This window comes from Carettochelys insculpta, chromosome 10 (assembly GCF_033958435.1).
Source record: "Carettochelys insculpta isolate YL-2023 chromosome 10, ASM3395843v1, whole genome shotgun sequence".
NCBI classification, from domain to species: Eukaryota; Metazoa; Chordata; order Testudines; family Carettochelyidae; genus Carettochelys; species Carettochelys insculpta.
In genome coordinates, this window is record NC_134146.1 from 53,383,427 (window position 1) to 53,404,618 (window position 21,192).

Sequence of the window (21,192 nt, forward strand, 5' to 3'; positions counted from 1 at the left end):
AGTTTGAGAAATGCTGCTTAATGCAATGGATTAACATTTTGCACACTTGAATTAGGGCATATTCTACCTGAGATTTGCATATCGTTAAATTAATCAAAGATAACGTAGATTTAAGAGGATAAATTAAATTCCAAAACCATCACCTCACTCTAGAATCAAGAGTCTCCGATGTGCCCTTTAGAACTCAGTTTTTGGATAAAGGTGATTAAAATGGTCTACCCCATAAAAGCATGTGTGCTGGGAGTTTCATTTTCTGGCATCAGTAAATAATCAGCAATGAACCTTTGCTCCACTCCCCTTTCCCATCCAAACAAAATAAAACAGTAGTCATGTAGCACCTTAAAGACTAACAAAATGATTTATTAGGTGATGAGCTTTCATGGGAATCACCACTTCTTCAGATCTGTAGAATTTCCAGTCCAGACTCAGTTATATAGTTTAATATATATTAACTTGGTTAGGTCCAGTGATGGTATCCCCAGAATACATATGTGGGCAAAGTTGGCAATGGAGTTTCTTGTAAGGAAAAGTTCCAGGGTTAGTATTACTGTGGTGTAACCTGTGATTGTGAGTGAGAATCTTCCTTACGTTAGGAAGTTGTCTGTAGGAAAGAACAGGCCTGTCAGCTAGGGCCTTCTGGAGTGTGGCATCATGACCTAGAATAGGCTGTAGGTTTTTAATGATTCATGGCAGGGGTTTGAGCTGGAGTCGCAAGAGGTCTTCTGTTACTAACCTTCTTGGGCCTATCTTGAGGTAGCTGGTTTCTGGCTATTTGTCTGGCCGTGTCAATCTGGTTTTTAACTTCTCCTGGTGGGTAACTAAGTTTTATGAATGCTTGGGAGAGATCTTGCGGTTTTCGGTCTCTGTCAGTAGGGCTATATCTACACTAGAAGCATCTGTCAACGGAAATCTTGATAGCGCTCTGTAGACAGATTTGCGTCTGCACGCAACTTGCTCCGTCGCAGAGAAGTGCCAGAAAGCAAAACGGCAGCTCTGCAAAGAGGGCTGCCGGCACTGGAAGTCCTCTCTGTCCACAGAAGTGTCTGCACTGTATTTCTGTCAACAGTACTCTGCTCTGTCGACGGATTGTTATGCCTCAAATTTTTGAGGGACAATGCTGTCGAGACAAGTGCAGAGTTGTGTCGAGAATCTGTCCACAGAACGCTTTGGCTGGGTCTACACGAGCCCTTTCCTTTTGGAAGGGGCATGTGGGTTCAAAAGATGCTAAGGAGGCGTTGCCATGAATATGCAGCACCTCATTAGCATAATGGTGGCCGTGGCGATTTGAAAGTGCGGTTTTCGAATCGCGCGCCGCCCGTGGAGACGGGGACCTTCTGAAAGGACCCCCCAGTTTTTGAAAGCCCCTTCTTCCTGTCTGGTGTTAGGAAACTCGACCAATATTATATATGCCATCATGTGCCAGCAATGCCCCTCTACCATGTTCCTTGGACAAAGTGGGCAAACACTTCGCCAAAAAATGAATGGACACAGAGCAGACATTAGGAATCTCAATACACATGAGCTCGTCAGTGAGCATTTCAGTGGTGTGGACCATTCTGTTAAAGACCCGAGAATATGCATCCTACAACAAAGAGACTTTAAACGCAGATCACATGGGAGATTTGTGAACTCAAATTTGACACATTAATGCTTGGTATGAACAAGGACAACTATCTCACATATTACAAGGACTGCTTCCCTTCCTTTGATGTTTGTAATTATCTTAGGCAAGACACTTAACGTTGCCCCATCCCTAGCTCCCCTCCTTCAGTTCTACGTATTTGATTTGTCATTTTTATTGCAATTGTTTTTGGACCTCTTTGCTATATAAGTGAGTCTGGATTAGAAATTCTATAGATCTAAAGAAGTGGGTCTGTCCCACGAAAACTCATCACCTAATACATCATTTTGTTAGTCTTTAAAGTGCGACATGCCTGCTGCTTGTTTTCTTAGAGTACAGACTAATACAGCTACCTCTCTGTTACCATCCAAACAAGACAGACACAATTCACAGTGATCTGCACATGATAGCTCCACTCTGCTGACTGCACGGGGTTAACAGTCAAATCAATGCCTCTTAAGCAAATAGCAAAAAAGATGACTGAAAGATTGAAGTCTTTCATGTACCAAAGATGAAAGCTATGAAATGTTATGAGATGTTAGAAAAAGGCACAAAGCTGGAAAAAGGAAAGCCCCATGCCAGGTTCTCACTTCAGTAATCTTACGCACAGCCAGTTTGTGACCCAGACCTGACCTCTGCAGCAATTAAATCTCTTCCTGCTTGGCTTCTGCTATTTCAAGAGGAAGCAGGGCTGGTGAAACCACAGCTGAGGCAGAGAAGGAGCTGGCCCATGGAATGGCAGGTGACCTGTAGTAACCCAGTTCGTCAAACTTGCCAATATCAGTTCCGTCCAACCACGAGAGGTTTCCACCTTACCTATCTGAGTCACAGCCCTTTCCTGTCTCAGCTCCCTGCAGTCCTAGATGCACACAAAGCTGAGTGGCTGTAGCTCTTGGTATGAAGTGCCAATGTGGCATGTCGTGTTTAGGTGTAGCCAGGGCATCTCAGCACAAGCTGCTTGTAAGCAGTTGAACCAGTTTGCTTGAGAGTGGGTTCTGCTCCCTGGGAAGAAGTTATAGAGAAACCTCACCAGAGTGCAGCTAAGGAAGCCCGGGGGAAGCTGAAATATTTCAGGGAACCAAAGAGAGAGAGAGCCAGGAGCAAGATGCAATTCCAGTCAGTGAAGGAACCAGAAGGAAGCTGGCACAGGCCCCAGGAGAGGTGACTGCCCAGGGACAGGGGTTGGATATTCTCGTGGATGTTTTCACTGAGCCCTGTCTTTAAGAGGTCTTTGTCAGCCAGGGGAAGAGCTGACAAGCGAGTTGCTGCCAGTCACGCAGTTTTTCGTAAGAGATGCTTGTTCCATGGGAAGCGTTGTCTCTTCCCTGCCGCCCTCCACATGGAAGTGCAGGGTGTCTGAAACTAGGGAACCTGTGGAGGGGACTGTAACCTCTACTGCAGGCCCTGCTCAAAGCCACACCGGCTCTGAGTTAAACTGTTACCAAGAGAGGATGTGAGAATTACACAAGAGTGTCCGATTGGTGCAGACACTGGAGCAAAAGAGGTGTTATTTGCGGGAGTGGGGGCAGTAATAAGGAGTAATGAGGTAGAACTGAGTAAAGGACACTTAAGCGTGAATAGCAGAGACTCTCCTATACAATGAGTTTTCCTGGACGGTGGAACGATCGCCCACAAGCTTCCTCTCTGTGTATTGACCAATAAATATTGCTGCTGTCAGAACCTCAGAACACTGGAGTGTCCGTTCTTGTTTGGAGTATAGGTTAGTAACTGTTTTACAAGGCTGTGAGACTCTGACAGCTTCAGCTGCTGGGAATAGCACCAAAGTCTTTGGAGACAAAAATGCTTGACACAGCCACAGAAAATAGGTATAGGCAGATTTACGAACTAAACCTGCTGTTCTCAAATTACCTCCTGTCCATGAACAGGTGCAAAACTAAATCACCTCTTTGTGGCCCTCACCTAGGAATTGAGGTCAATGACTGGGAGAGAGATTCTGGGCCTAATTTTTCTTTTTTTTTTTGCAGGCCTGTGCAAAGACTCTGCTTTCCTTTCCTTACTCCAAGTGGCAGACGCTGTTATGCAAGTGAAGTAGATCAGGTGAGTGTGAGTGTGGCAGAGCCATAAAGCTGGGATTTTTAACACAGATATATACACTTTGTGAAAAAATTCTCCTCTCTGGTCTACACTGTGGAGTCAGCGTTCAGCCTCTCTCCCATGTTCTTTCCTAGCATGTAGCTTCCACTGCTACAGAAGAACACATGCTGTTAGCAGTGGACTTGAACACTAAGTCCAGTGTTTTTCCTACTACATTAAGAACTTTCATTGGTTGGAAAGCTCCTCTCTAAGGACGTGTATACAATTCATTGGGAAACTTTGTATGCAGTAGTCCTTCCCCCAGGAGTGGATGTTAAGGGCTTAATTCTTTGCTGGTGTAAATTGGTGTCACCCTACTATGTGTTCAATGGCATTCTGGAGAAGAGAGGCTTACAGTTGTGTTTGCTGGATGACATATTGCCCAGTGATTAGGGTGTTAGCCTGGGACTCAGAAGACATGGGTTCAGTTCTGTGCTCTGCTACATGCTTTCTAGGTCGCCTTTGACAAGTCACTTAGCCTCTCATCTTCCTTGGATTAAGGCCAGTTAGCCTGACCTCCTGTGTAACCCAGACTCAGTTACTGCAGTATTGAGCCTCTGGCTTGTGGGAATAATTGCATGTGTGGTGAGGATACAGCCCTTCAAGGATTGTGTGTTCTCACATGCTCTGGTCACAGGACGTGCCACTGACAGTGCCCTTGGTTACAGTTTCACCTTCTGACCGTGCAGAATGCCTGCTGGCTAGATTTCAGGGCCTGGGAGCACTGGTAAGTGAAGCACTTTGGGACAAAAGTGCTGTGCAGATGCCAGGTAGCATTTTTCCACATGCACCTCCCAAGCTTTCGCCATGCACCAGTGTTTAAAATGTGTTTTCTGACAGAAAATCTCCGTGACCACAGTGCCAGGCGCAGTTATTTATATTGCTGCAAATTACAGCTAACTAGGGTCAGATTCGGCACTGCACCCAAAGTGAGGGTAGGAGCACAGCTAGCTAGGTCAGCCTGCCCAAATACCTGCCGGGGACTGTCGGTGTGCACTGGCTAAGCAGTACCCTTCACTGCACACACTTGGGTGAAAGCCCCATGTGCTCCCCCTCAGTACACAACCAGCACTGTTAGCTGCTCAGGAGCCTGATGTCAACCCACCTCATCTTCTTCCTGGCAACAGTGGTGGCCTGCTTGGGCACCAGATGGGCTGTGCTCCCAGGTGCACTTGTGGCCAAGCACAGGGAGGGTGGAGCTGCTTGTGCCTCCTGCCTTGCACTTGGTGCAGGCCTGACATTATCAAAATCCCACACCACATTAAACCCAGATTTTGCCCCAGTCTTAAGCCTCTGAGCAATCCTGGGGAGTGCTCACTCGGGCTAGCTAACGGCATTGTCACTCAGCCCCAGTGTGTCCTGGCGGAGGCCCAGTGCTGAGTTTTGAACTGAAACCCTTTACCCAGGGTTGTGAGTTCAGTCCTTGAGGAGGCCATTTAGGGGTCTGGGGCAAAAAGATTAAAAAAAATAGGCCAGGGATGGTGCTTGTGTAACTCACACACCTATGTGCGGTTCACTGTCCCATGTAGTGGTATCGAGACCACTTCACAGAGGAAGAGACAGTGTCCTTGGAGCACTTGCAAGAGGGGAAAGTGATCAAAAGGAGCCAACATGGATTCACCAGGGGCAAGTCCTGCCTGACCTATCTGATTAGCTTCTATGACGAGGTAACAAGCTCTGTGGACGTGGGGAAGTCTGTGGATGTGATATACCTTGACTTCAGCAAGGCTTTTGATACGGTCTCCCACAACATTCTTGTCCATAAGTAAAGGAGATATGGATTGGATCTTTGGACTGTAAGATGGATGGAAAGCTGGCTTGAGGGTTGGGCCCAACGAGTAGTGGTCAGTGGCTCGATATCCGGATGGCGGTCGGTTTCAAGCGGAGTGCTGCAAGGTTCAGTTCTGGGGCCGGAGTTATTCAACATCTTTATTAATGACCTGGATGAGGGACTGGGCTGCACCCTCAGCAAGTTTGCGGATGACACAAAACTAGGGGGAGAGGTAGATATGTTGGAGGGTAGAGAGAGAATCCAGAGTGACCTGGATAAATTGGATGACTGGGCCAAAAGAAATCTGATGCAGTTCAACAAGGAGAAGTGTAGAATCCGGCACCTGCGGCAGAAGAATCCCAAGCATTGTTACAGGCTAGGGATCGACTGGTAAAGCAGCAGTATGATGGAAAGGGACCTAGGGGTTACGGTGGATGAAAGGCTGGATATGAGTAAACAGGGTGCCCTTGTAGCTAAGAAGGCTAACGGCATACTGGGGTGCATTAGGAGGAGCATTTCGAGCAGATCTAGAGAAGTAGTTATGCCCTTCTATTCGGCACTGGTGAGGCCACATCTTGAATATTGTGCCCAGTTTTGGGCCTCCCAGTATAAAAAGGATGTGGATTTGCTGGAGCTGGTTCAGCAGAGGGAAACAAAAATGATTAAGGGGCTGGAGCACAAGAGCTACGAGGACAGGCTGGGGTATTTGGGTGTGTTTAGTTTACAGAAGAGAAGACTTAGAGGTGATTTAAGAGCAGCCTTCAACTTCCTGAAGTGGGGAGCTTTAAAGAGGAGTGTGAGAAACTGTTCTCAGTGGTGTCAGATGGCAGAACAAGGAGTAGTGGTCTGAAGTTGAAGAGGGAGAGGTGTAAGTTAGATATTAGGAAAAACTACTTCACCAGGAAGGTGGTGAAGCATTGGAATGTGTTGCCTAGAGATGTGGTGATTCTCCATCCCTTGAGGTTTTTAAGTCCCAGCTGGACGAGGTCCTGGCTGGGATGGCTTAGTGGGGGTTGATCCTGCTTGAAGTAGGGTGCTGGACTCGATGACCTCCTGAGGTCCCTTCCAGCCCTGTGATTCTGTCCTCTGCAGCCTAAGCTGAGAGCCAGTTCAAGTTGTAGAGGCACCTGCACTACGCTCCCAAGGTCCCGGGTTTGAGTCTGCCTGTGGGCAGTTATGCTTGGTCCTGCCAAAAGTGCAGGGGACTGGACTCAATGGCCCCTTGAGGTCCCTTCCAGCTCGATGAGATATGTGTATGTATGTCTCTGTCCCCAAATTGGGTCAGCACTTGAAACGTGGCACAGTGGCCTGGGCTTGTATCCAGCAGTTCTTAAACTGTGGGTCAGGGCCCCAACATGTGTGGTGACCTTGTTTTAAGGGGGTTGCCAGGGCTGGAGTGAGATTTTCAGGGACCCAAAGCTAGTGTTCCCTTTCATTTTTTCCATTCATGTGCAGAATAAATGTTCTGTGCACCAAGACATGCAGCTGTGCACCACCAATAGAAACATGCTGCCAGCTGAATGTGCTCTGCTGATTAGCTGGGTGGCTGCTGAATCTCTCCTGGTCGGCCTCCCAAGTGGTCAGCTTACAGGGAACACTGCCCAAGGCCAAAGCCCAACCCTGAACACCTGGGGCTGAAACTGAAGTTAGAGGACTTCATCAGGGGGTTACTTGCCCCTCCTCCATCCCCCTCAACTGGGGCTAAAAGTGTTTGTATTTGGTCCCCTGCCTGGGCTGGTGGGGCTCAGGCTTCAGTCCCTCTGCTGGGGTTGGGTAGTGACTTGTGTTACCAGAAGGGGTTTGCAGTGCAATGGTCTTTGAGAGCCAAATCTAATCAAAATGGTAAAATCAATTCCTTTGCTCCTAAAGGACATGATAGAACTTCACACATCACAGAGAGGGATACTGACGTCCTCCACCATGGACCTCCAGCCATCCAGTGTTCTTAGGAGAAGTCAATATTAACTTCCCCTCTTTGGCTTTCACAGTGAAAAATGACTAGGCAGAAAGCAATATGTTACATTAATCAACTGGTTTCTCAGCCAGACAAGAAACCAGTCGGACTCTACTTAGCTTATGAGATGTGATGAGCTAGATTTGTAACCAGGGGCCTTGTGGGTTATAGAGTTACCACAAGGAGTGAGCAGGATTAAATGGCAACCTTTATTAATCACATGGACGTATTTCTTCCCTTGTCCATTCGTGCTTGTGTTTTGAATATTGCATTTATTCATCTCTGCTTAGTTCAGCTGACTCTGGATTGACAAGGGCCATTCCAGGTTCAGGGGGCAGCTGAGATTTGCTAGCAGCTCTTCTTTGCAGGCTTTATTTCCAGCTGTATATGAAAGGCTGTAAGGGTTGCCTGGTTTCTCTTTTTTGAGAGCCCATCACCATGGGCTGCTGAGCTGTCCCTCTGATCTAGGATGATGTTTATCCCTGACTCTCTCAGATGCTTCTGAAGAGCTAACGTTTGCTGCTTTGGGGATGTGCTAGATTCCAGTGACTAGCCTGCAGTGCAGAGCACATCCCTGAGAGACTATGCCCTTAACTGTAACCAGGTTGAATACCTGCTCAGAAATTCACTTGCTTCAAACACTGTCTTTTAATATGCTTTATTTCTTCTGTTTCTTTTTACAGATTGGCAGCAAAGCTGTGCTCGTTACTGGCTGTGACTCAGGATTTGGGTTCTCTTTAGCCAAACACCTGCACTCGAAAGGCTTCATTGTCTATGCTGGCTGCTTGTTCAAGGTAGGGAGATGAGAGCTTGGTTTTCACAGACACTGGAACACACTGCACAATTTCCTATTGGGGTATCACGCTTGGAAATGGCACAAGCATTTGTTTTGCTTCTATGGGGGATGGAGATGGGCCTGGGCTAAAAGCCCAGATCTACCTAAGATGAGATTGTGGGGAGTTACATATCTCAACCCCAACCCAAGTGGCATGGCTCTGACCCAGTTTTAAAAATAGACTGAAATCTGAACACAGTGACAGGGCCCATCTGGAATCAGAACGCTGGTGTCAATTCTGGGCTCAGGCTTTGGGCCAAGTGGTGTGATAAAGCTTATTTCTTTAAACTCTATTTTGACTAGCCCTTTAGTGCATCCGGGTTCCCTCTTGTGGCTAGACGGGGCAAGGAGCATATTCACTAATTTCTAGAGCCGTCAGCACAGGCAATCCCCAGCATAAATCAGAAGTGGTTCCAGTGATGCTCCCTGATTCCCCTGTCTGTGACAGTGAGGGTCTCAGTGGGGTGTCAGGCAGGCCAAAATTCTTACTTTTGTCAGCATGTGGCCCTGGAATTGTTCCCATAACTGGACGGCAGCTAAACCAACCTGTTTCTTGTGAAAACAAGTGTTGGTCTCAGTAGGATGCTGAGGAGGGATTCGCCTATTTTAAAGCCTGTGTCCTAGTTCAGGTGTATCCATGCTCAACTCCAAATTATTTGTTTTGAAGAACTCCTGCCGAGTGCTTTTAAAATGTTGTTAAGACAAGCCCTTTATTTTTGCCTTTCCAGTTGTTTAAATCCTTTAAATCGTAGAAATTGTTTTCTCCAGCATTGTTTCAAACAAAGGAATTTTGTTTTTCAGTATCTCTATCAGTTATGGTAGTAAGTCTCGGAGGATATCTATGTTAGTCTGTAACTTTAAAAACACAAGCAGTGCTGTGGCATCTTGGAGATGAACAAATTACGAGGTCTTGAGCGTTTGTGGGTAAAACTCACTTCATCATAACGTAGTGCAGCACTGGGAAAAAGTTATTCGTTAACTCAGGCTCCCTCTGCTGGCTCTGCTGCAAAAGAGCACTGAGTAGGCCTGTGGAAACAGGTACTTGTTTTAAAACTACGTGGGGGCAGAACAGCTGGTGTGCTTGTTATGAGCATTTCTCCTGATCATTTAGAAAGAAGGATGAATGTTATGGTCTGTCAGTGTCGTGTGGCAGAGTTAAAGGCTAAAGAGATGCTGAAAGAATATCCATCCTTGGACAGATCTGGCCTAAATCTTGAGAAGCGGCCAGTGATTTTGTGGTTTGGGGTTTTGGCTGCCGAATTTGAGACACCTTAAAGGGGTGAATGTTCAGAGAGTGGGTGTTCAGCACCTCTGCAACCCCAGCCCTTTTATGGTGTCTCAAGCTGGGCATCTACAATCAACGTGAATTTAGAAAACCTTGACCAGGAACAGTTCCCACCTAGGCCATGATTTGGGTCTGACCTGCCTAGCAGTGCCCTGGAAGCTACGACAGGTTCTGTGTGGTTATGAATTTCTTTCCAGCACTTGGGAGAATGTGGGCCACATAATGTCTTTCCCTCTGGAACTACACATAGCACGTTCTGCTGGAATCCCCCAGGTGTGTTCTTCTAAGAGTGAGACCATAGCAAGTGAGGGCAGCCTCAGAGCAGTTATCTACAGCAGCGGTTCTCAATCTGTGGGTCACAGCCCCCTTTTGCTCATGTCACCAGGGACACTTGCTGGGGACCAGGGCCGAATCCTGAGCCCTGCTGCCTAGGCCAGAAACAAACCCTGAGTGCTTTAGCCCTGGGCAGAGAGCTCAGGTTATAGGCCCCTACCTAGGGCTGAAGCCTTTGGGCTTCAGCTTTGGTCTCTCTGGGGATGCAGAGCTTGGGTGTGCCCAAGCTTCAGCCCGCCCTACCCCAGAGACATGTTGGAAGGTTTGTGATCAGAAGAGGGTTGTAGGGCAGTGAAGTTTGAGAACCTGCTCTATAGAAAAGCGAGTATGAAAATGGCAAAACCCTACTCAGCAGATCTGTTCTCTGCACGTCTTCAAGTCATATCCTTAACTATGGACTGATCCAAGGTTAGCCCTGTGGACCCAGTACAGCTATGGGAGAGAGACCTGAATTTGAGTCATAGCAATAGTGACCAAATGTCTGGCTGCAGAGTGATTATACTGGTGATGATCTCAGAGGCAGAAAGAAACCCAGCACAGGCTGGACTAGATGCCCCAGTGCCTGTCCAGCCCTGATTCCATCTAAGGACGTGGAGGGGGGTGGGGAGGGCGTTATGCTAAGCCTATAGCCACTCGTTGTGTGAGTTTCTGCACTCAATATGTTATCATGCCCCAGCTGAATGTGAATCCTAAGGAGCAAGTCTCAAACCCACCTGAGTTACTTGCCCAGCCCCCCTTGCTCTCAGCCTGGGGCATTATCCAAGCCTTTAAACCTGAGATGTATGGTAGTTACATCTCACGCTTTCTTCACTTTCCCTCACAAAGGAGCAGATGCAGGGGAAACTCAGCATCCAGGACTGAATGGACAGGAGAGGGGCTCCCAGGGGCGGGGGACGGGCGGCAGGAGTGAGTCAGCCACCCTGGGACTGCCCACTGAACTCCTGAGCTTTCTTCCAGCAGCTGCCTTGCATTCCACTTGAGCCCCAGACAGATGTTACATGCTGTCTTTCCTGCCTAGGACAAGGGAGTAGCAGGTTCCCAAGAGCTGGACAATATGAAGAGTGAACGGATGAGAACGATACAGCTGAATGTTTGCAGCAGCCAGGAGACTGAGCAAGCAGTGGAACAGATGAGGACTAGTCTGACGGACCCCCAGAAAGGTGGGAGATGTTCTTTGTGCCAGACACACGTACATGGCAGGAGCTCACTGAGCCAGAGCCTCCTGTGACCAGATTGGGCTTCACAAGCTGATTGTGGAAGGGTATAAAGCAGGGACAATTGATTTTTGTCAAGGTCCCTGTATCTTGGTCAAGGTGTGACTAAGGTTGGGACTCCAGAGAGACATTTTTCACACCAAAGATGCCCCAGGTGTTGCATGATATATAAAGAGCCCATCACAGGGGAAGTCTGTTCAAAGAATCACAGAACAATAGAGCTGGAAGAGACGTAAAAAAGCCATCAAGTTCAGCCCCCTGCCCTAGGCAGGACCAAACCCACAAGATCAGCCCTGCCAGGGCTTTGTCGAGGCGAGACTTAACACCTCCAGGGATGGAGACTCCGCTACTTCCCTGGGTAGACCATTCCAATGCTTCACCACCCTCCTAGTGAAAAAGTTTTTCCTAATGTTCAACCTGGACCTTCCCAACCACAACTTGAGACCATTGTTCCGTGTTCTGCCATCTGTGACCAGGGTGAGCAGCCTCTCTCCAGCCTCTTTGCAGCCTCCCTTCAGTAAGTTGAAGGCTCACTCTTCTCTTCAGCAGACTAAACAGTCCCAATTCCCTCAACCTTTCTTCATAAGTCATATGCTCCAGCCCCCTAATTATTTTGGTCGCCTTCCCCTGGACCCTCTCCAGCGTATCCACATCCTTCCTACGAATGGGGGCCCAGAACTGGACACTACTCCAGATGTGGCCTCACCAAAGCCAAATAAAGAGGAATAATCACTTCTCTGGATATACTGGCAACGCTCCTCTTGATGCGACCTAATATGCCATTAGCCTTCTTGGCTACAATGGCACAGTGTTAACTCATGTCCAGCTTCTCGTCCACTACAACTCCCAGGGGCTGTGGTCCAAATCCAGGCCACCAGAGGCTTCTGACTGGGCCATGGAACTCTGGGGGCCATGGGGATTTAATGTGGGGGCTCATGGGGGAGAGGAGTGACTGGCTGGGTGCTGGCTGGCTTGGGAGCTGCTCCTGGGCTGACAGCGTGGCAGGTGCCCTCCTGCCCTCCCTAAGAGGAGTCCCACACCTGCGGGGCTGACAGCAGGAGCCCCAGCAGATGCCAGGAGCTGATTTGTAACTCAGCGGGAGGGGGCAGGCATTGCCCCACCCTCCCGAAATGGAGCCCTGCCAGATCTGGTGGGCTTGGGGCTTCAGCCCCTTGGGAGGGAAGGGGACACTTCATGCTGCCTGCCCTGCATCAGAGGGACCAGTTCTCCTGCAGGCTGACACCCTGTTCCCAAGGCAGAAGTGAAGATCTGAGTCCCAGCACAATCAGGAGGCATGCTGGGACTTCTGGCTTCAGCCCCGCTGTGTGTGGGCGGGGGGAGGGGAGGGAAGGAAGGGGGGCGCGTTTCAGTCAGACCGCAGGGCGGAAGCCCCAGGTCCCATCCTGAGTTCTAGGGCCAGGGGAGGAGGGGGCGGGGTGGCTGAAGCTGCAAATTCTGGTGCACCCCACAAACTGCCTATTGGCTACCCCAGGCAGCAACAGTGAAAGCAGCCCATCCCATCCAGACACCCCAGATCACCAGGAGACTGCCTAGAGCTATGATGAAAAGTAGCTTTGTGTGCCTTGCCAGGGCATGCTGAGTGCCTGCATGGCTTGTGCCACCTGGAATCGTGCTGCCCACTTCCAGCTCTTATCTAGTGCTGCAGCCACAGCCTTTACAACCTTTCCTGCTGCAGCAGGGACCTGTGGTTACTTCCAGGAGCTGCAGGACAGCTCGCGAAGCAGCCCAGTGGGGCAGGAGCCTCCTGAAGCAATGGGGACAGCAGCACATGGTTTAAAAGTGAATTACATTTTGAAATGTGTGTGAAGAATCTGCTGGGTGCCAGCTGCTGTCTGTTACTCCCCCTCCTGCACCGTCCCGTACAGTCCTAGCTAACCAGTGACTCCCAGTAGCTCACTGCAGCCTCCTAGGACAGACCTTTGTCCCTGGACTGCACCAGCTAATCCAGCACGTGGGCCTCTGAGGAAACCCTGCAGGAGGGGAGAGCAGAACACCTGAAACCTCTTGCTTTCCCTTCGGGGGCAGGGTCACAGCCCCAAAGTGAGTGATCCTGAATGACCAGGGGATGTGTTCCCATGGCCTGCCCTGGGGGCAGCCGTGGAGCCCTGGTGGAAGGGAGACCATCCCCTGTTTGGTGGAGCCCCTTGGGGAGGAGGCAGGTGCACGCTTAGGGCTATATCCACAGCATGATTTGGGCCCCTCATAAAAGTGGCCACACTGGGTCAGACCAGATCTCCATCTAGCCCAGTATCCTGTCTGCTGACAGTGGCCAGTGCCAGGTGTCTGCCCCGCCTTGTCCAGGGCGAAGTGAAGTCTGCCTCCCAACCTCAGGCCCAGGCTGTTTAATGCCTCCTCCTAAGGCATCCTGCTATACTGGTAATTGTTGTCGTTGCCCTTCTCTGTACTTTGTCAGTTCTCATATTGCTTTCTGGAGCTGGGGCAGTGGTTGCTGTGCTTCCAAACAAGCTCACAGAGGGAATTGCTAAGTGACAATAACACCCAGCCCCTCAGGATGAACACTCCACAAAGCGACCTCAGCCCTCATCAACAAAGACCCTGGCTGTGCCCTCGCTGGAGAGGCAAACCTTTCAGAGGATTAATCCCAGCTCTGATTTGGAGGACATGCTGTCTGCACTGCGGCTTGCCTTGTGCACAGGGGCCATGTGAAAATGGGCAAGTTAGTGGAGACAGGTCTGCGAGACCTGTGCACCCAGAACTCCCACTGAGGCTATTGGAGCCTGCAGCAGCTCTGGGTGCTCAAGGCCTGCAAGACTGGGACCAATGTCAGTGAAGAGCTGAAGATGAATGCTAAGTGTTAGTGTTATTAATTCATTGCGGCTTGTAACATAACAGGTGTAATTAGCTCCATGCAGAGGCCTGGGGAGGAGGATCATTCCCCGTATTCATGTGCTGAGCAGGGCCAGGAGTGGATGCAATACCACTCATGTGAACCCAGAAGGGCAATGGTGAGGCCCCTTCTAGATGACTGGAGATTAGAGCCGAGTGGGAGTCTAGCCTGGTCTTCTAAAGGCAGTCAGCTAAGCAAATCATTCATAGAAATGGGGAGCCCCTTTGGGACACTTCCGCAAATCCAACTTGGGCCATTAAGACCTTCTCAGATTGTACAGGCTCCACTGGGGAGGCCAGAATTGACTTGTTGCCTTCAGCCTGTCAGAGAGACGTGTGCTAACCAGAAACAAGTTCCTGGGAAGAGAGGGTAATGCTTGAGCTTGTGCACTCTGAAAGCCCCAACTACCCATGGGCGTCTGATGGAATGTTGTGAACACTTCCTGATAACCAGCAATTTTCTTTCCCTAAGGAATGTCCTTAACTCAGGCCTGGGAGTAGAAGGTGGTCACTGTCACATGCTAGGAGTAAGCTCAAATCGGAGTAATACAGAGGAAGCCAGAGACTAATTGTTCCATAATTCTTGTAAAATAAACTAATTACTCCCATTAAATAATGTATAAATCTTCCAGCTCAAAGTTCTCAGTGGCAGATGAGCAGTTTGCCCTCTGTGGCTTAGTTCCCAAAACATCAGCTCTGTCAAACGCACATGATCAGCAGGTAGCATTTGGCTTTCACTGGAAAACAAAATAAAGCCATCTCATGGGATTCACCAGTAGCCTTTTATGGACTACTCCAGGGCAGCTTCCTATATCACATTGGCTCAAATTATGTCACCTCCCTGTTCTATGCATTTGTTAATCTCTGAAGGCTGCTGGGGACAGCCATCAGTCACCTCCTCTTTTTCTGTAGAGGAGCAAAAGGAAGAGGCAAGAGAAGCGTGAGCACATCCTCTGGCATTGCAAACCTTCTGGCTTGCGTGTCAACACTAGAGTTTTTGCCGCAGATTAGCAGAACCACAGTTACTTGAAGCAGTTAATCTATTTGTAAAAGATGGTCTGTACACTTCCTACATGTTTGTTCCAGGCAACAAAAGGACATCATTTACCATAGGGCTTTGGGGAGCGTTCACACCAGCCTTTACAAACTGGGAAAGGAGCTTGCCCTGCAAAGCTCCAGTGCAGAGACACGTTTGTGCAGAGGGTACCTGACTTCTGCTTTCGAACATAGCTTCTTTTTAGTACAGTTTACAAACAATGCTGGGACTTTCTCAGGTGGGTAAATGAAGTGGCACAGATCTAGAGAAGTGGTTGTTCCCCTCTGTTCGGCACTGGTGAGGCCACATCTGAAATATTGTGTCCAGTTTTGAGTCCCCCAGTATAAAAAGGGTGCAGATGAGCTGAAGCAGGTTCAGCGGAGGGCAACAAAATGATTAAGGGGTTGGAGCACAAGATCTATGAGGGTAGGCTGAGGGATTTGGGCTTGTTTAGTTTACAGAAGAGAAGACTGAAGGATGATTTAATAGCAGCCTTCAGCTTTCCGAAAGGGAGCTCTAAAGAGGAGGGTGAGAAACTGTTCTCAGTGGTATCAGATGGCAGAAGGAGGAGTAATGGTCTGAAGTTGCAGAAGGAGAGGTAGTAGCATCCTTCAGCCTACGTAGACTATGGAACGCGCCCTTCGTAGTTCTGTTTGGCATCCTCATTTGCAGCGTCGGCTGTGACTGTGAAGACGCACACAAGAGTGACAGTCCTTGCTGCATCTGTTGCATGTATAATGGGAGTCTGGCAGGTCCTTGCTGTGCTTTCTGTGGGCTCGCTTCTCCTTTGCTAGCTGTCTGATCCTCAACTCACCCTTCTGAAGGCCCTTGTATAGTTCCTGCCTCCATCTGCTGCGATTGTCTGCCAGCTCCTCCCAGCTGTCTGGTTGATGTCTGCTTCCCTGAGGTGTCTCTCGCAAACATCTTTGTAGTGCAGCTGGGGGCGTCCGGGAGGTCTTTTGCCAGAGGCTAGTTTGCCATACAGGATGTCTTTTGGGATCCTTCCACCATTCATCCTGTGGACGTGGCCAAGCCAGCAGAGCTGTTGTTGCCTGAGGAGGGTGTGCATAGCTGGGATTCCAGCTTGCTCAAGGACGGTAGTGTTGGACACTCTGTCCTTCCAAGATATTCCAAGGATGCGCCTGAGGCAGTGCAAGTGGAAGACATTCAGCCTCTTTTCCTGGTGGGCATACAGGGTCCAAGTCTCGCTGCTGTAAAAGAGGGTGCTGAGGGTGCTCTGTAGACTTGCATTTTGGTGTGAGTGTACAGCTTGTTGTTATTCCACACACTCTCGCTGAGTCTGGACAGAGTTGTGGCTGCTTTACCGATCCTGCTATTTGGCTCAGTCTCCAAGGACAGGGTGTCAGTGATGGTGGACCCGAGGTAAACGAACTCGTGGACGACCTCTAATGTATAGTTGTCAATGCTGATTGATGGAGAATCAGCAACGTACTGAGCAAGTACATTTGTCTTCTTTAGGCTGATGGAGAGCCCAAAGTCCTTGCATGCTTTGGAGAACCGATCCAGCAGCTTCTGAAGCTGGTCTTCTGTGTGTGACATGACAGTAGCGTCATCTGCGAACAGCATATCTCTGATGAGGACTTCCCGCACCTTAGATTTAGCTTTCAGCCTTGCAAGATTAAACAGTTTCCCATCAGATCTTGTGTGCAAAAAGATGCCCTCTGTTGAAGATCCAAAGGCGTGTTTAAGGAGGAGCGCGAAGAAGATCCCAAACAATGTCGGCACAAGGACGCATCCTTGTTTGGCGCCGCTCCTGATGCTGAAAGCATCCAATAATGTGCCGTCGTATTGGATGGTTCCTCTCATGTCTTCGTGGAACGACTGGATCATCTTGAGTAACCGTGGAGGACAGCCTATCTTGTGGAGCAGTTTGAACAGACCATCCCTGCTGACCAAGTCGAAGGCCTTGGTTAGGTCGATGAAGGCAATATAGAGTGGCTTCCTCTGCTCCCTTCATTTCTCCTGCAGCTGCCTCAGAGCGAAGACCATGTTAACTGTAGATCTCTCCGCGCAGAATCCGCACTGTGATTCAGAATACAGCCTCTCAGCAATCTTCTGGAGTCTGCCGAGGATGACGCGAGCGAACAGTTTACCAGTGATGCTTAGGAGGGAGATTCCACGGTAATTGTTGCAGTCGCTTCTGTCTCCTTTGTTCTTATGTAAGGTTATGATGTTAGCGTCGCGCATGTCCCGTGGAACCTCTCCCTCTCTCCAGCACAGGCACAGTAGCTCACGTAGGGGTTCCAGGAGAGTGTCTGTGGCACACTTGATTACCTCTCCTGGTATACCATCCTGGCCCGGGGCCTTTCCTACTGCAATGTTGTTGATGGCTTTCTTCAGTTCATCCACAGTTGGTTCCTGGTCCAGTTCATCCATTACTGGTAGGAGTTTGATGGCTTCAAGGGCTGAGTCGACCACAATGGTCTCACGTGAGTACAGCTCGGAGTAGTGCTCGACCCAGCGCTCCATCTGTTTGGCTTTGTCAGTGATGACTTCACCATATTTGGATTTCAGAGGTGCCATCTTGTTCTGGGTGGGTCCTAATGCCTTCTTGATTCTCTCGTACATTCCCCTGAGGTTACCAAAGTCAGCACAGTTCTGGATGCTGCTGCATAGCTCGAGCCAGTAGTTGTTGGCACAGCGCCTGGCCATCTGCTGTACTGTGTTTCTGGCTACTCTGAGCGCTTGCAGGGTACTCTGGCTCGGTGAACGTTTGTACTCCAGGAGCGCAGCACGTTTTTTTCGATGGCTGGAATCATCTCATCGGAGTTAGCTTCGAACCAGTCATTTGTGTTTCTAGCTCTTCTTCCAAACACCGACAGGCCGTGTTGTACATTGTATCCCTCAGATGCTGCCATCTGGATGTCACATCGGCACCCCCAGGCTTGCTGTGCAGATTCTCCTCGAGGGTCACTCTGAACTTTTCAGCTCTCTCTGAGTTAGTTGTCTTTCTGGCATCGATGCAGGGCCTTCCAGTTGGTTTAGAGCGGTGCAGCTTCTTGGGAATCACCTTGAGTTTGGAGTAAACTAACGAGTGATCTGTATCACAGTCAGCACTATGATAGCTGTGTGTCAGAAGGATGTTTTTGAGGTTATCACGTCTAGCGATGACCACGTCTAGTTGATGCCAGTGTTTTGAGCGTGGGTGTCTCCATGACACACTGTGCTGTGGCTTGGTTTGGAAATATGTGTTTGATGCACAGATTGTGATACGTGCAAAGTTCGAGAAGATGCTGACCATTTTCATTCATTTTTCCCACACCGAAGTGGCCTAAGCAGGAAGGCCACGAGTCATGATCGGCTCCAACTCTTGCATTGAAGTCACCCAGAATGTACCGTTGTTCACGAGCAGGTATTTGCGCTATGGCAGCATTAAGCACGTCATAAAACTTGTCTTTTACTTCCGGTGCAGCATACAGGCTTGGGGCGTAAGCGCTGATCAGGTGGACAGGACCGGCGTGAGTTTGAAGTATGACCTGAAGGAGTCTTTCTGATCCACCCATGACTAATTCCACCATTTGTAGAAGGGTGTTTTTGATGGCGAAGCCAACACCATGCTCCCTGGGTTCTTCTCGGGCTTTCCCCTGCCAGAAAAAGGTGTAGTCCTTTTCCTTTAGACATCCCGAATCTGCGAGACATGTCTCTTGCAGAGCAGCAATGTCAGCTTGGAGCCTCTTCAGTTCCTCATTGATGACAGCGGTCTTTTGGGTGTCGCTGATGTCCTGAAGATCTTCAGTCAGACCTGTCAGCATGGTCCACACATTCCAGCAAGCAAGCTTAAAACTTTGGTTTCCTTTTCTTGTTGATTTTCTTATTGGTTTGCCTGGTGCTCAGATTTCAGGTCACTTGTCAGGTTTGGGAACCTTAAGCCTCATGCACCCAGTGAGGCAGGTGAACTGTAGTGGGACAGTACCCTATTGGCTGGGCGCTGCCCAGCTTGAGGTGGGTGGTGACTATCCAGTGAGATGCGACGATCTCTCCCACCGTCGGAGGCAACCCCTGGCGCTCGTTCTCTACGCCATTCGAGCAAGAGCTTATAACCGGTATCTTTTACCTCCCGTGTTGGTTCAACACTGCTAGCAATGCTGGAGTACCTCTCCAGGCGCGAGCTTGGGTGATTATTGGGACCCTGGGCTGCCCAGATGCCAGTGTTCCCCTCTCGGCTTTACTGATATAGTCCAAAGGAGAGGATAACCTCTACGTCTGGTACCAGCTCAGCTGCAGGAGTTGCTGGGTCAATGCCAGAAGTTGGCACAGAACCGCCTTAGGACTCCCCTCCGGATTTTCTGTCAGGGTTTACTCCCTTAGCCTTGCTCCTTTCCAGGATAACCCACAAGGGAGTGGGGCATGGAGAACGTGGGTACGGTCCCACAACCTCTTGCACCTCCCTGGCGCCACATGTCCCCAAAGCTCCCAGTGACGACCTCCTCGCCTCCTCAGGACCCTCCTCCCCACCCCTCTGCCTCTCATCGGCTACCATCACCCCCCAGATCCTTCCTCCCTGTCCCCTTTCCCCCATCCACTCCCATGTCTCCCGACTGCACCACACTGCCCCCTCTCAGTTCTAGTTGCCCCCAGGTCCCCCTTCCCCTGGCCTCTCCGCACCTGGCCACATGCTGCTGCAGCCCCACGTCCTCCAGGAAGGCGCCGATCTCGCAGCCCAGCCGCACCCTGGGTCCCAGCCAAAGCTACCAACTCTTCATCTGGCTATGGCTGTCCCCGGAGCCCCACAGATCTGGTGCGGCACGTGCATGCAGGGAGCGCAGAACTGGGCCTGGAAGCCATGCAATCTGGGCCAGCACTCCGCAAGCAGCCTCCGTGGGTGCTGCCATCCTCACAGCCGTACCAGATGCCCCCAAACCACTTGCCCACCACTGACATCCCTCGATCTCGCCCCCCCCCCCACCCCCTGGCTCCTCGTGCTGCAGCGGGTCCCTCAGCTCCAGCCAGCAGTTGGGGATGATGCTGCCTCTTACACCTGAAGAAGTAAGTAGCTCCCTCTAAGCTCCCCCTCTCAACTCCCCTCTCAAAACTCCCTCCTGTTAGCAACCACCCCGTTCGCATGCTCCCTGGTCGCTTGCCAGCAGGGCTTTAGAGCTCTGGCCTACCTGAGAGAGCCCCTCCCTCTGACTACCACTCAGCCAATCGGCGCAGCCTGAGCACATGGCCAGCCTGAGCACATGGCCTTTCAAACAGACAGCACAGCACTCCAAACACCAAACAAACAGACAAACCCAGGCCCAGAACCCCCAAACCCAGGCACCCACACGCTCCAGAGAGCCACTTACCCAAAGGTGCTGTAGTTTGCCCCTTGCTTCCCCAGGAGAGCCCCTCTCAAAACTCCCACCTGTTAGCAACCACCCTGTTCGCAAGCACCTGGTTGAGGGAGAGGTGTAGGTTAGGTATTAGGAAAAACTACTTCACCCAGAGGGTGGTGAAGCATTGGAACACGTTGCCTAGAGAGGTGGTGGATTTTCTATCCCTCGAGGTTTTTTAAGTCCCAGCTCGACAAGGTCCTGGCTGGGATAACTTAATGGGGGTTGATCCTGCTTGAAGCAGGGGGCTGGACTAGATGACTTCCTGAGGTCCCTTCCAGCCCTATGATTCTGAGATCTGCACTGTGCCCTGTGCTGAGTGACTTGTCTTTTAATTCCCCATACAGAGAACATGGGGATCTGAGGAGGGGACAGACTAAGCAGGAACATCTGAATCTGCCTCCAGATCTGAAATTTTGATCTTTCTCCTTTGAGTCCTCCTCTGCACCTCTCGGGGGGGAGCACCAAAACGCTGTTCAGCTCTTGCAGGATTGCAGGCCAGGTCCTCACATGGGAAATATGGAAGTTGTTTGTTGTGTGAGAATGAATGCTGTTGTGACGATCTCACGCCTTTTCAGACCATTGTGGCTGTAACAAACTTGGATTTGCAGGGATGGTTTGTTTGGCATTTTTCCCCAGTATGTCTTTCCTTGTATAGGTGCACTGCTGCATGTAACTGGCTCTGAGCAAGATTCCATTGTCTCTACAAGATCTCACCAGCCCTTGGGATTTGCATTTTGCAAGAGGATTATTTTCCATTTTAATCTGATAAAGGATGACAGTTTAGACATGGACAGTTTAGACATGGTTGAGAGTCTATATTTATTTGATTTAGAATTTCATTA

General features: G+C 49.8%; 1 protein-coding gene across 1 annotated transcript in view; it reads left to right on the top strand.

Annotated features, from left to right (window-relative positions):
* LOC142018473 (D-beta-hydroxybutyrate dehydrogenase, mitochondrial-like) overlaps nucleotides 1-21,192 on the top strand; it is a 45,656-nt gene that overhangs the window by 14,108 nt on the left and 10,356 nt on the right. The window contains exons 3-5 of the mRNA XM_075004322.1: nucleotides 3,607-3,679; nucleotides 8,124-8,234; nucleotides 10,912-11,053. Of these exons, the coding sequence (XP_074860423.1) occupies nucleotides 3,607-3,679; nucleotides 8,124-8,234; nucleotides 10,912-11,053 (326 nt within the window). The remainder of the gene's footprint in view (nucleotides 1-3,606; nucleotides 3,680-8,123; nucleotides 8,235-10,911; nucleotides 11,054-21,192) is intronic.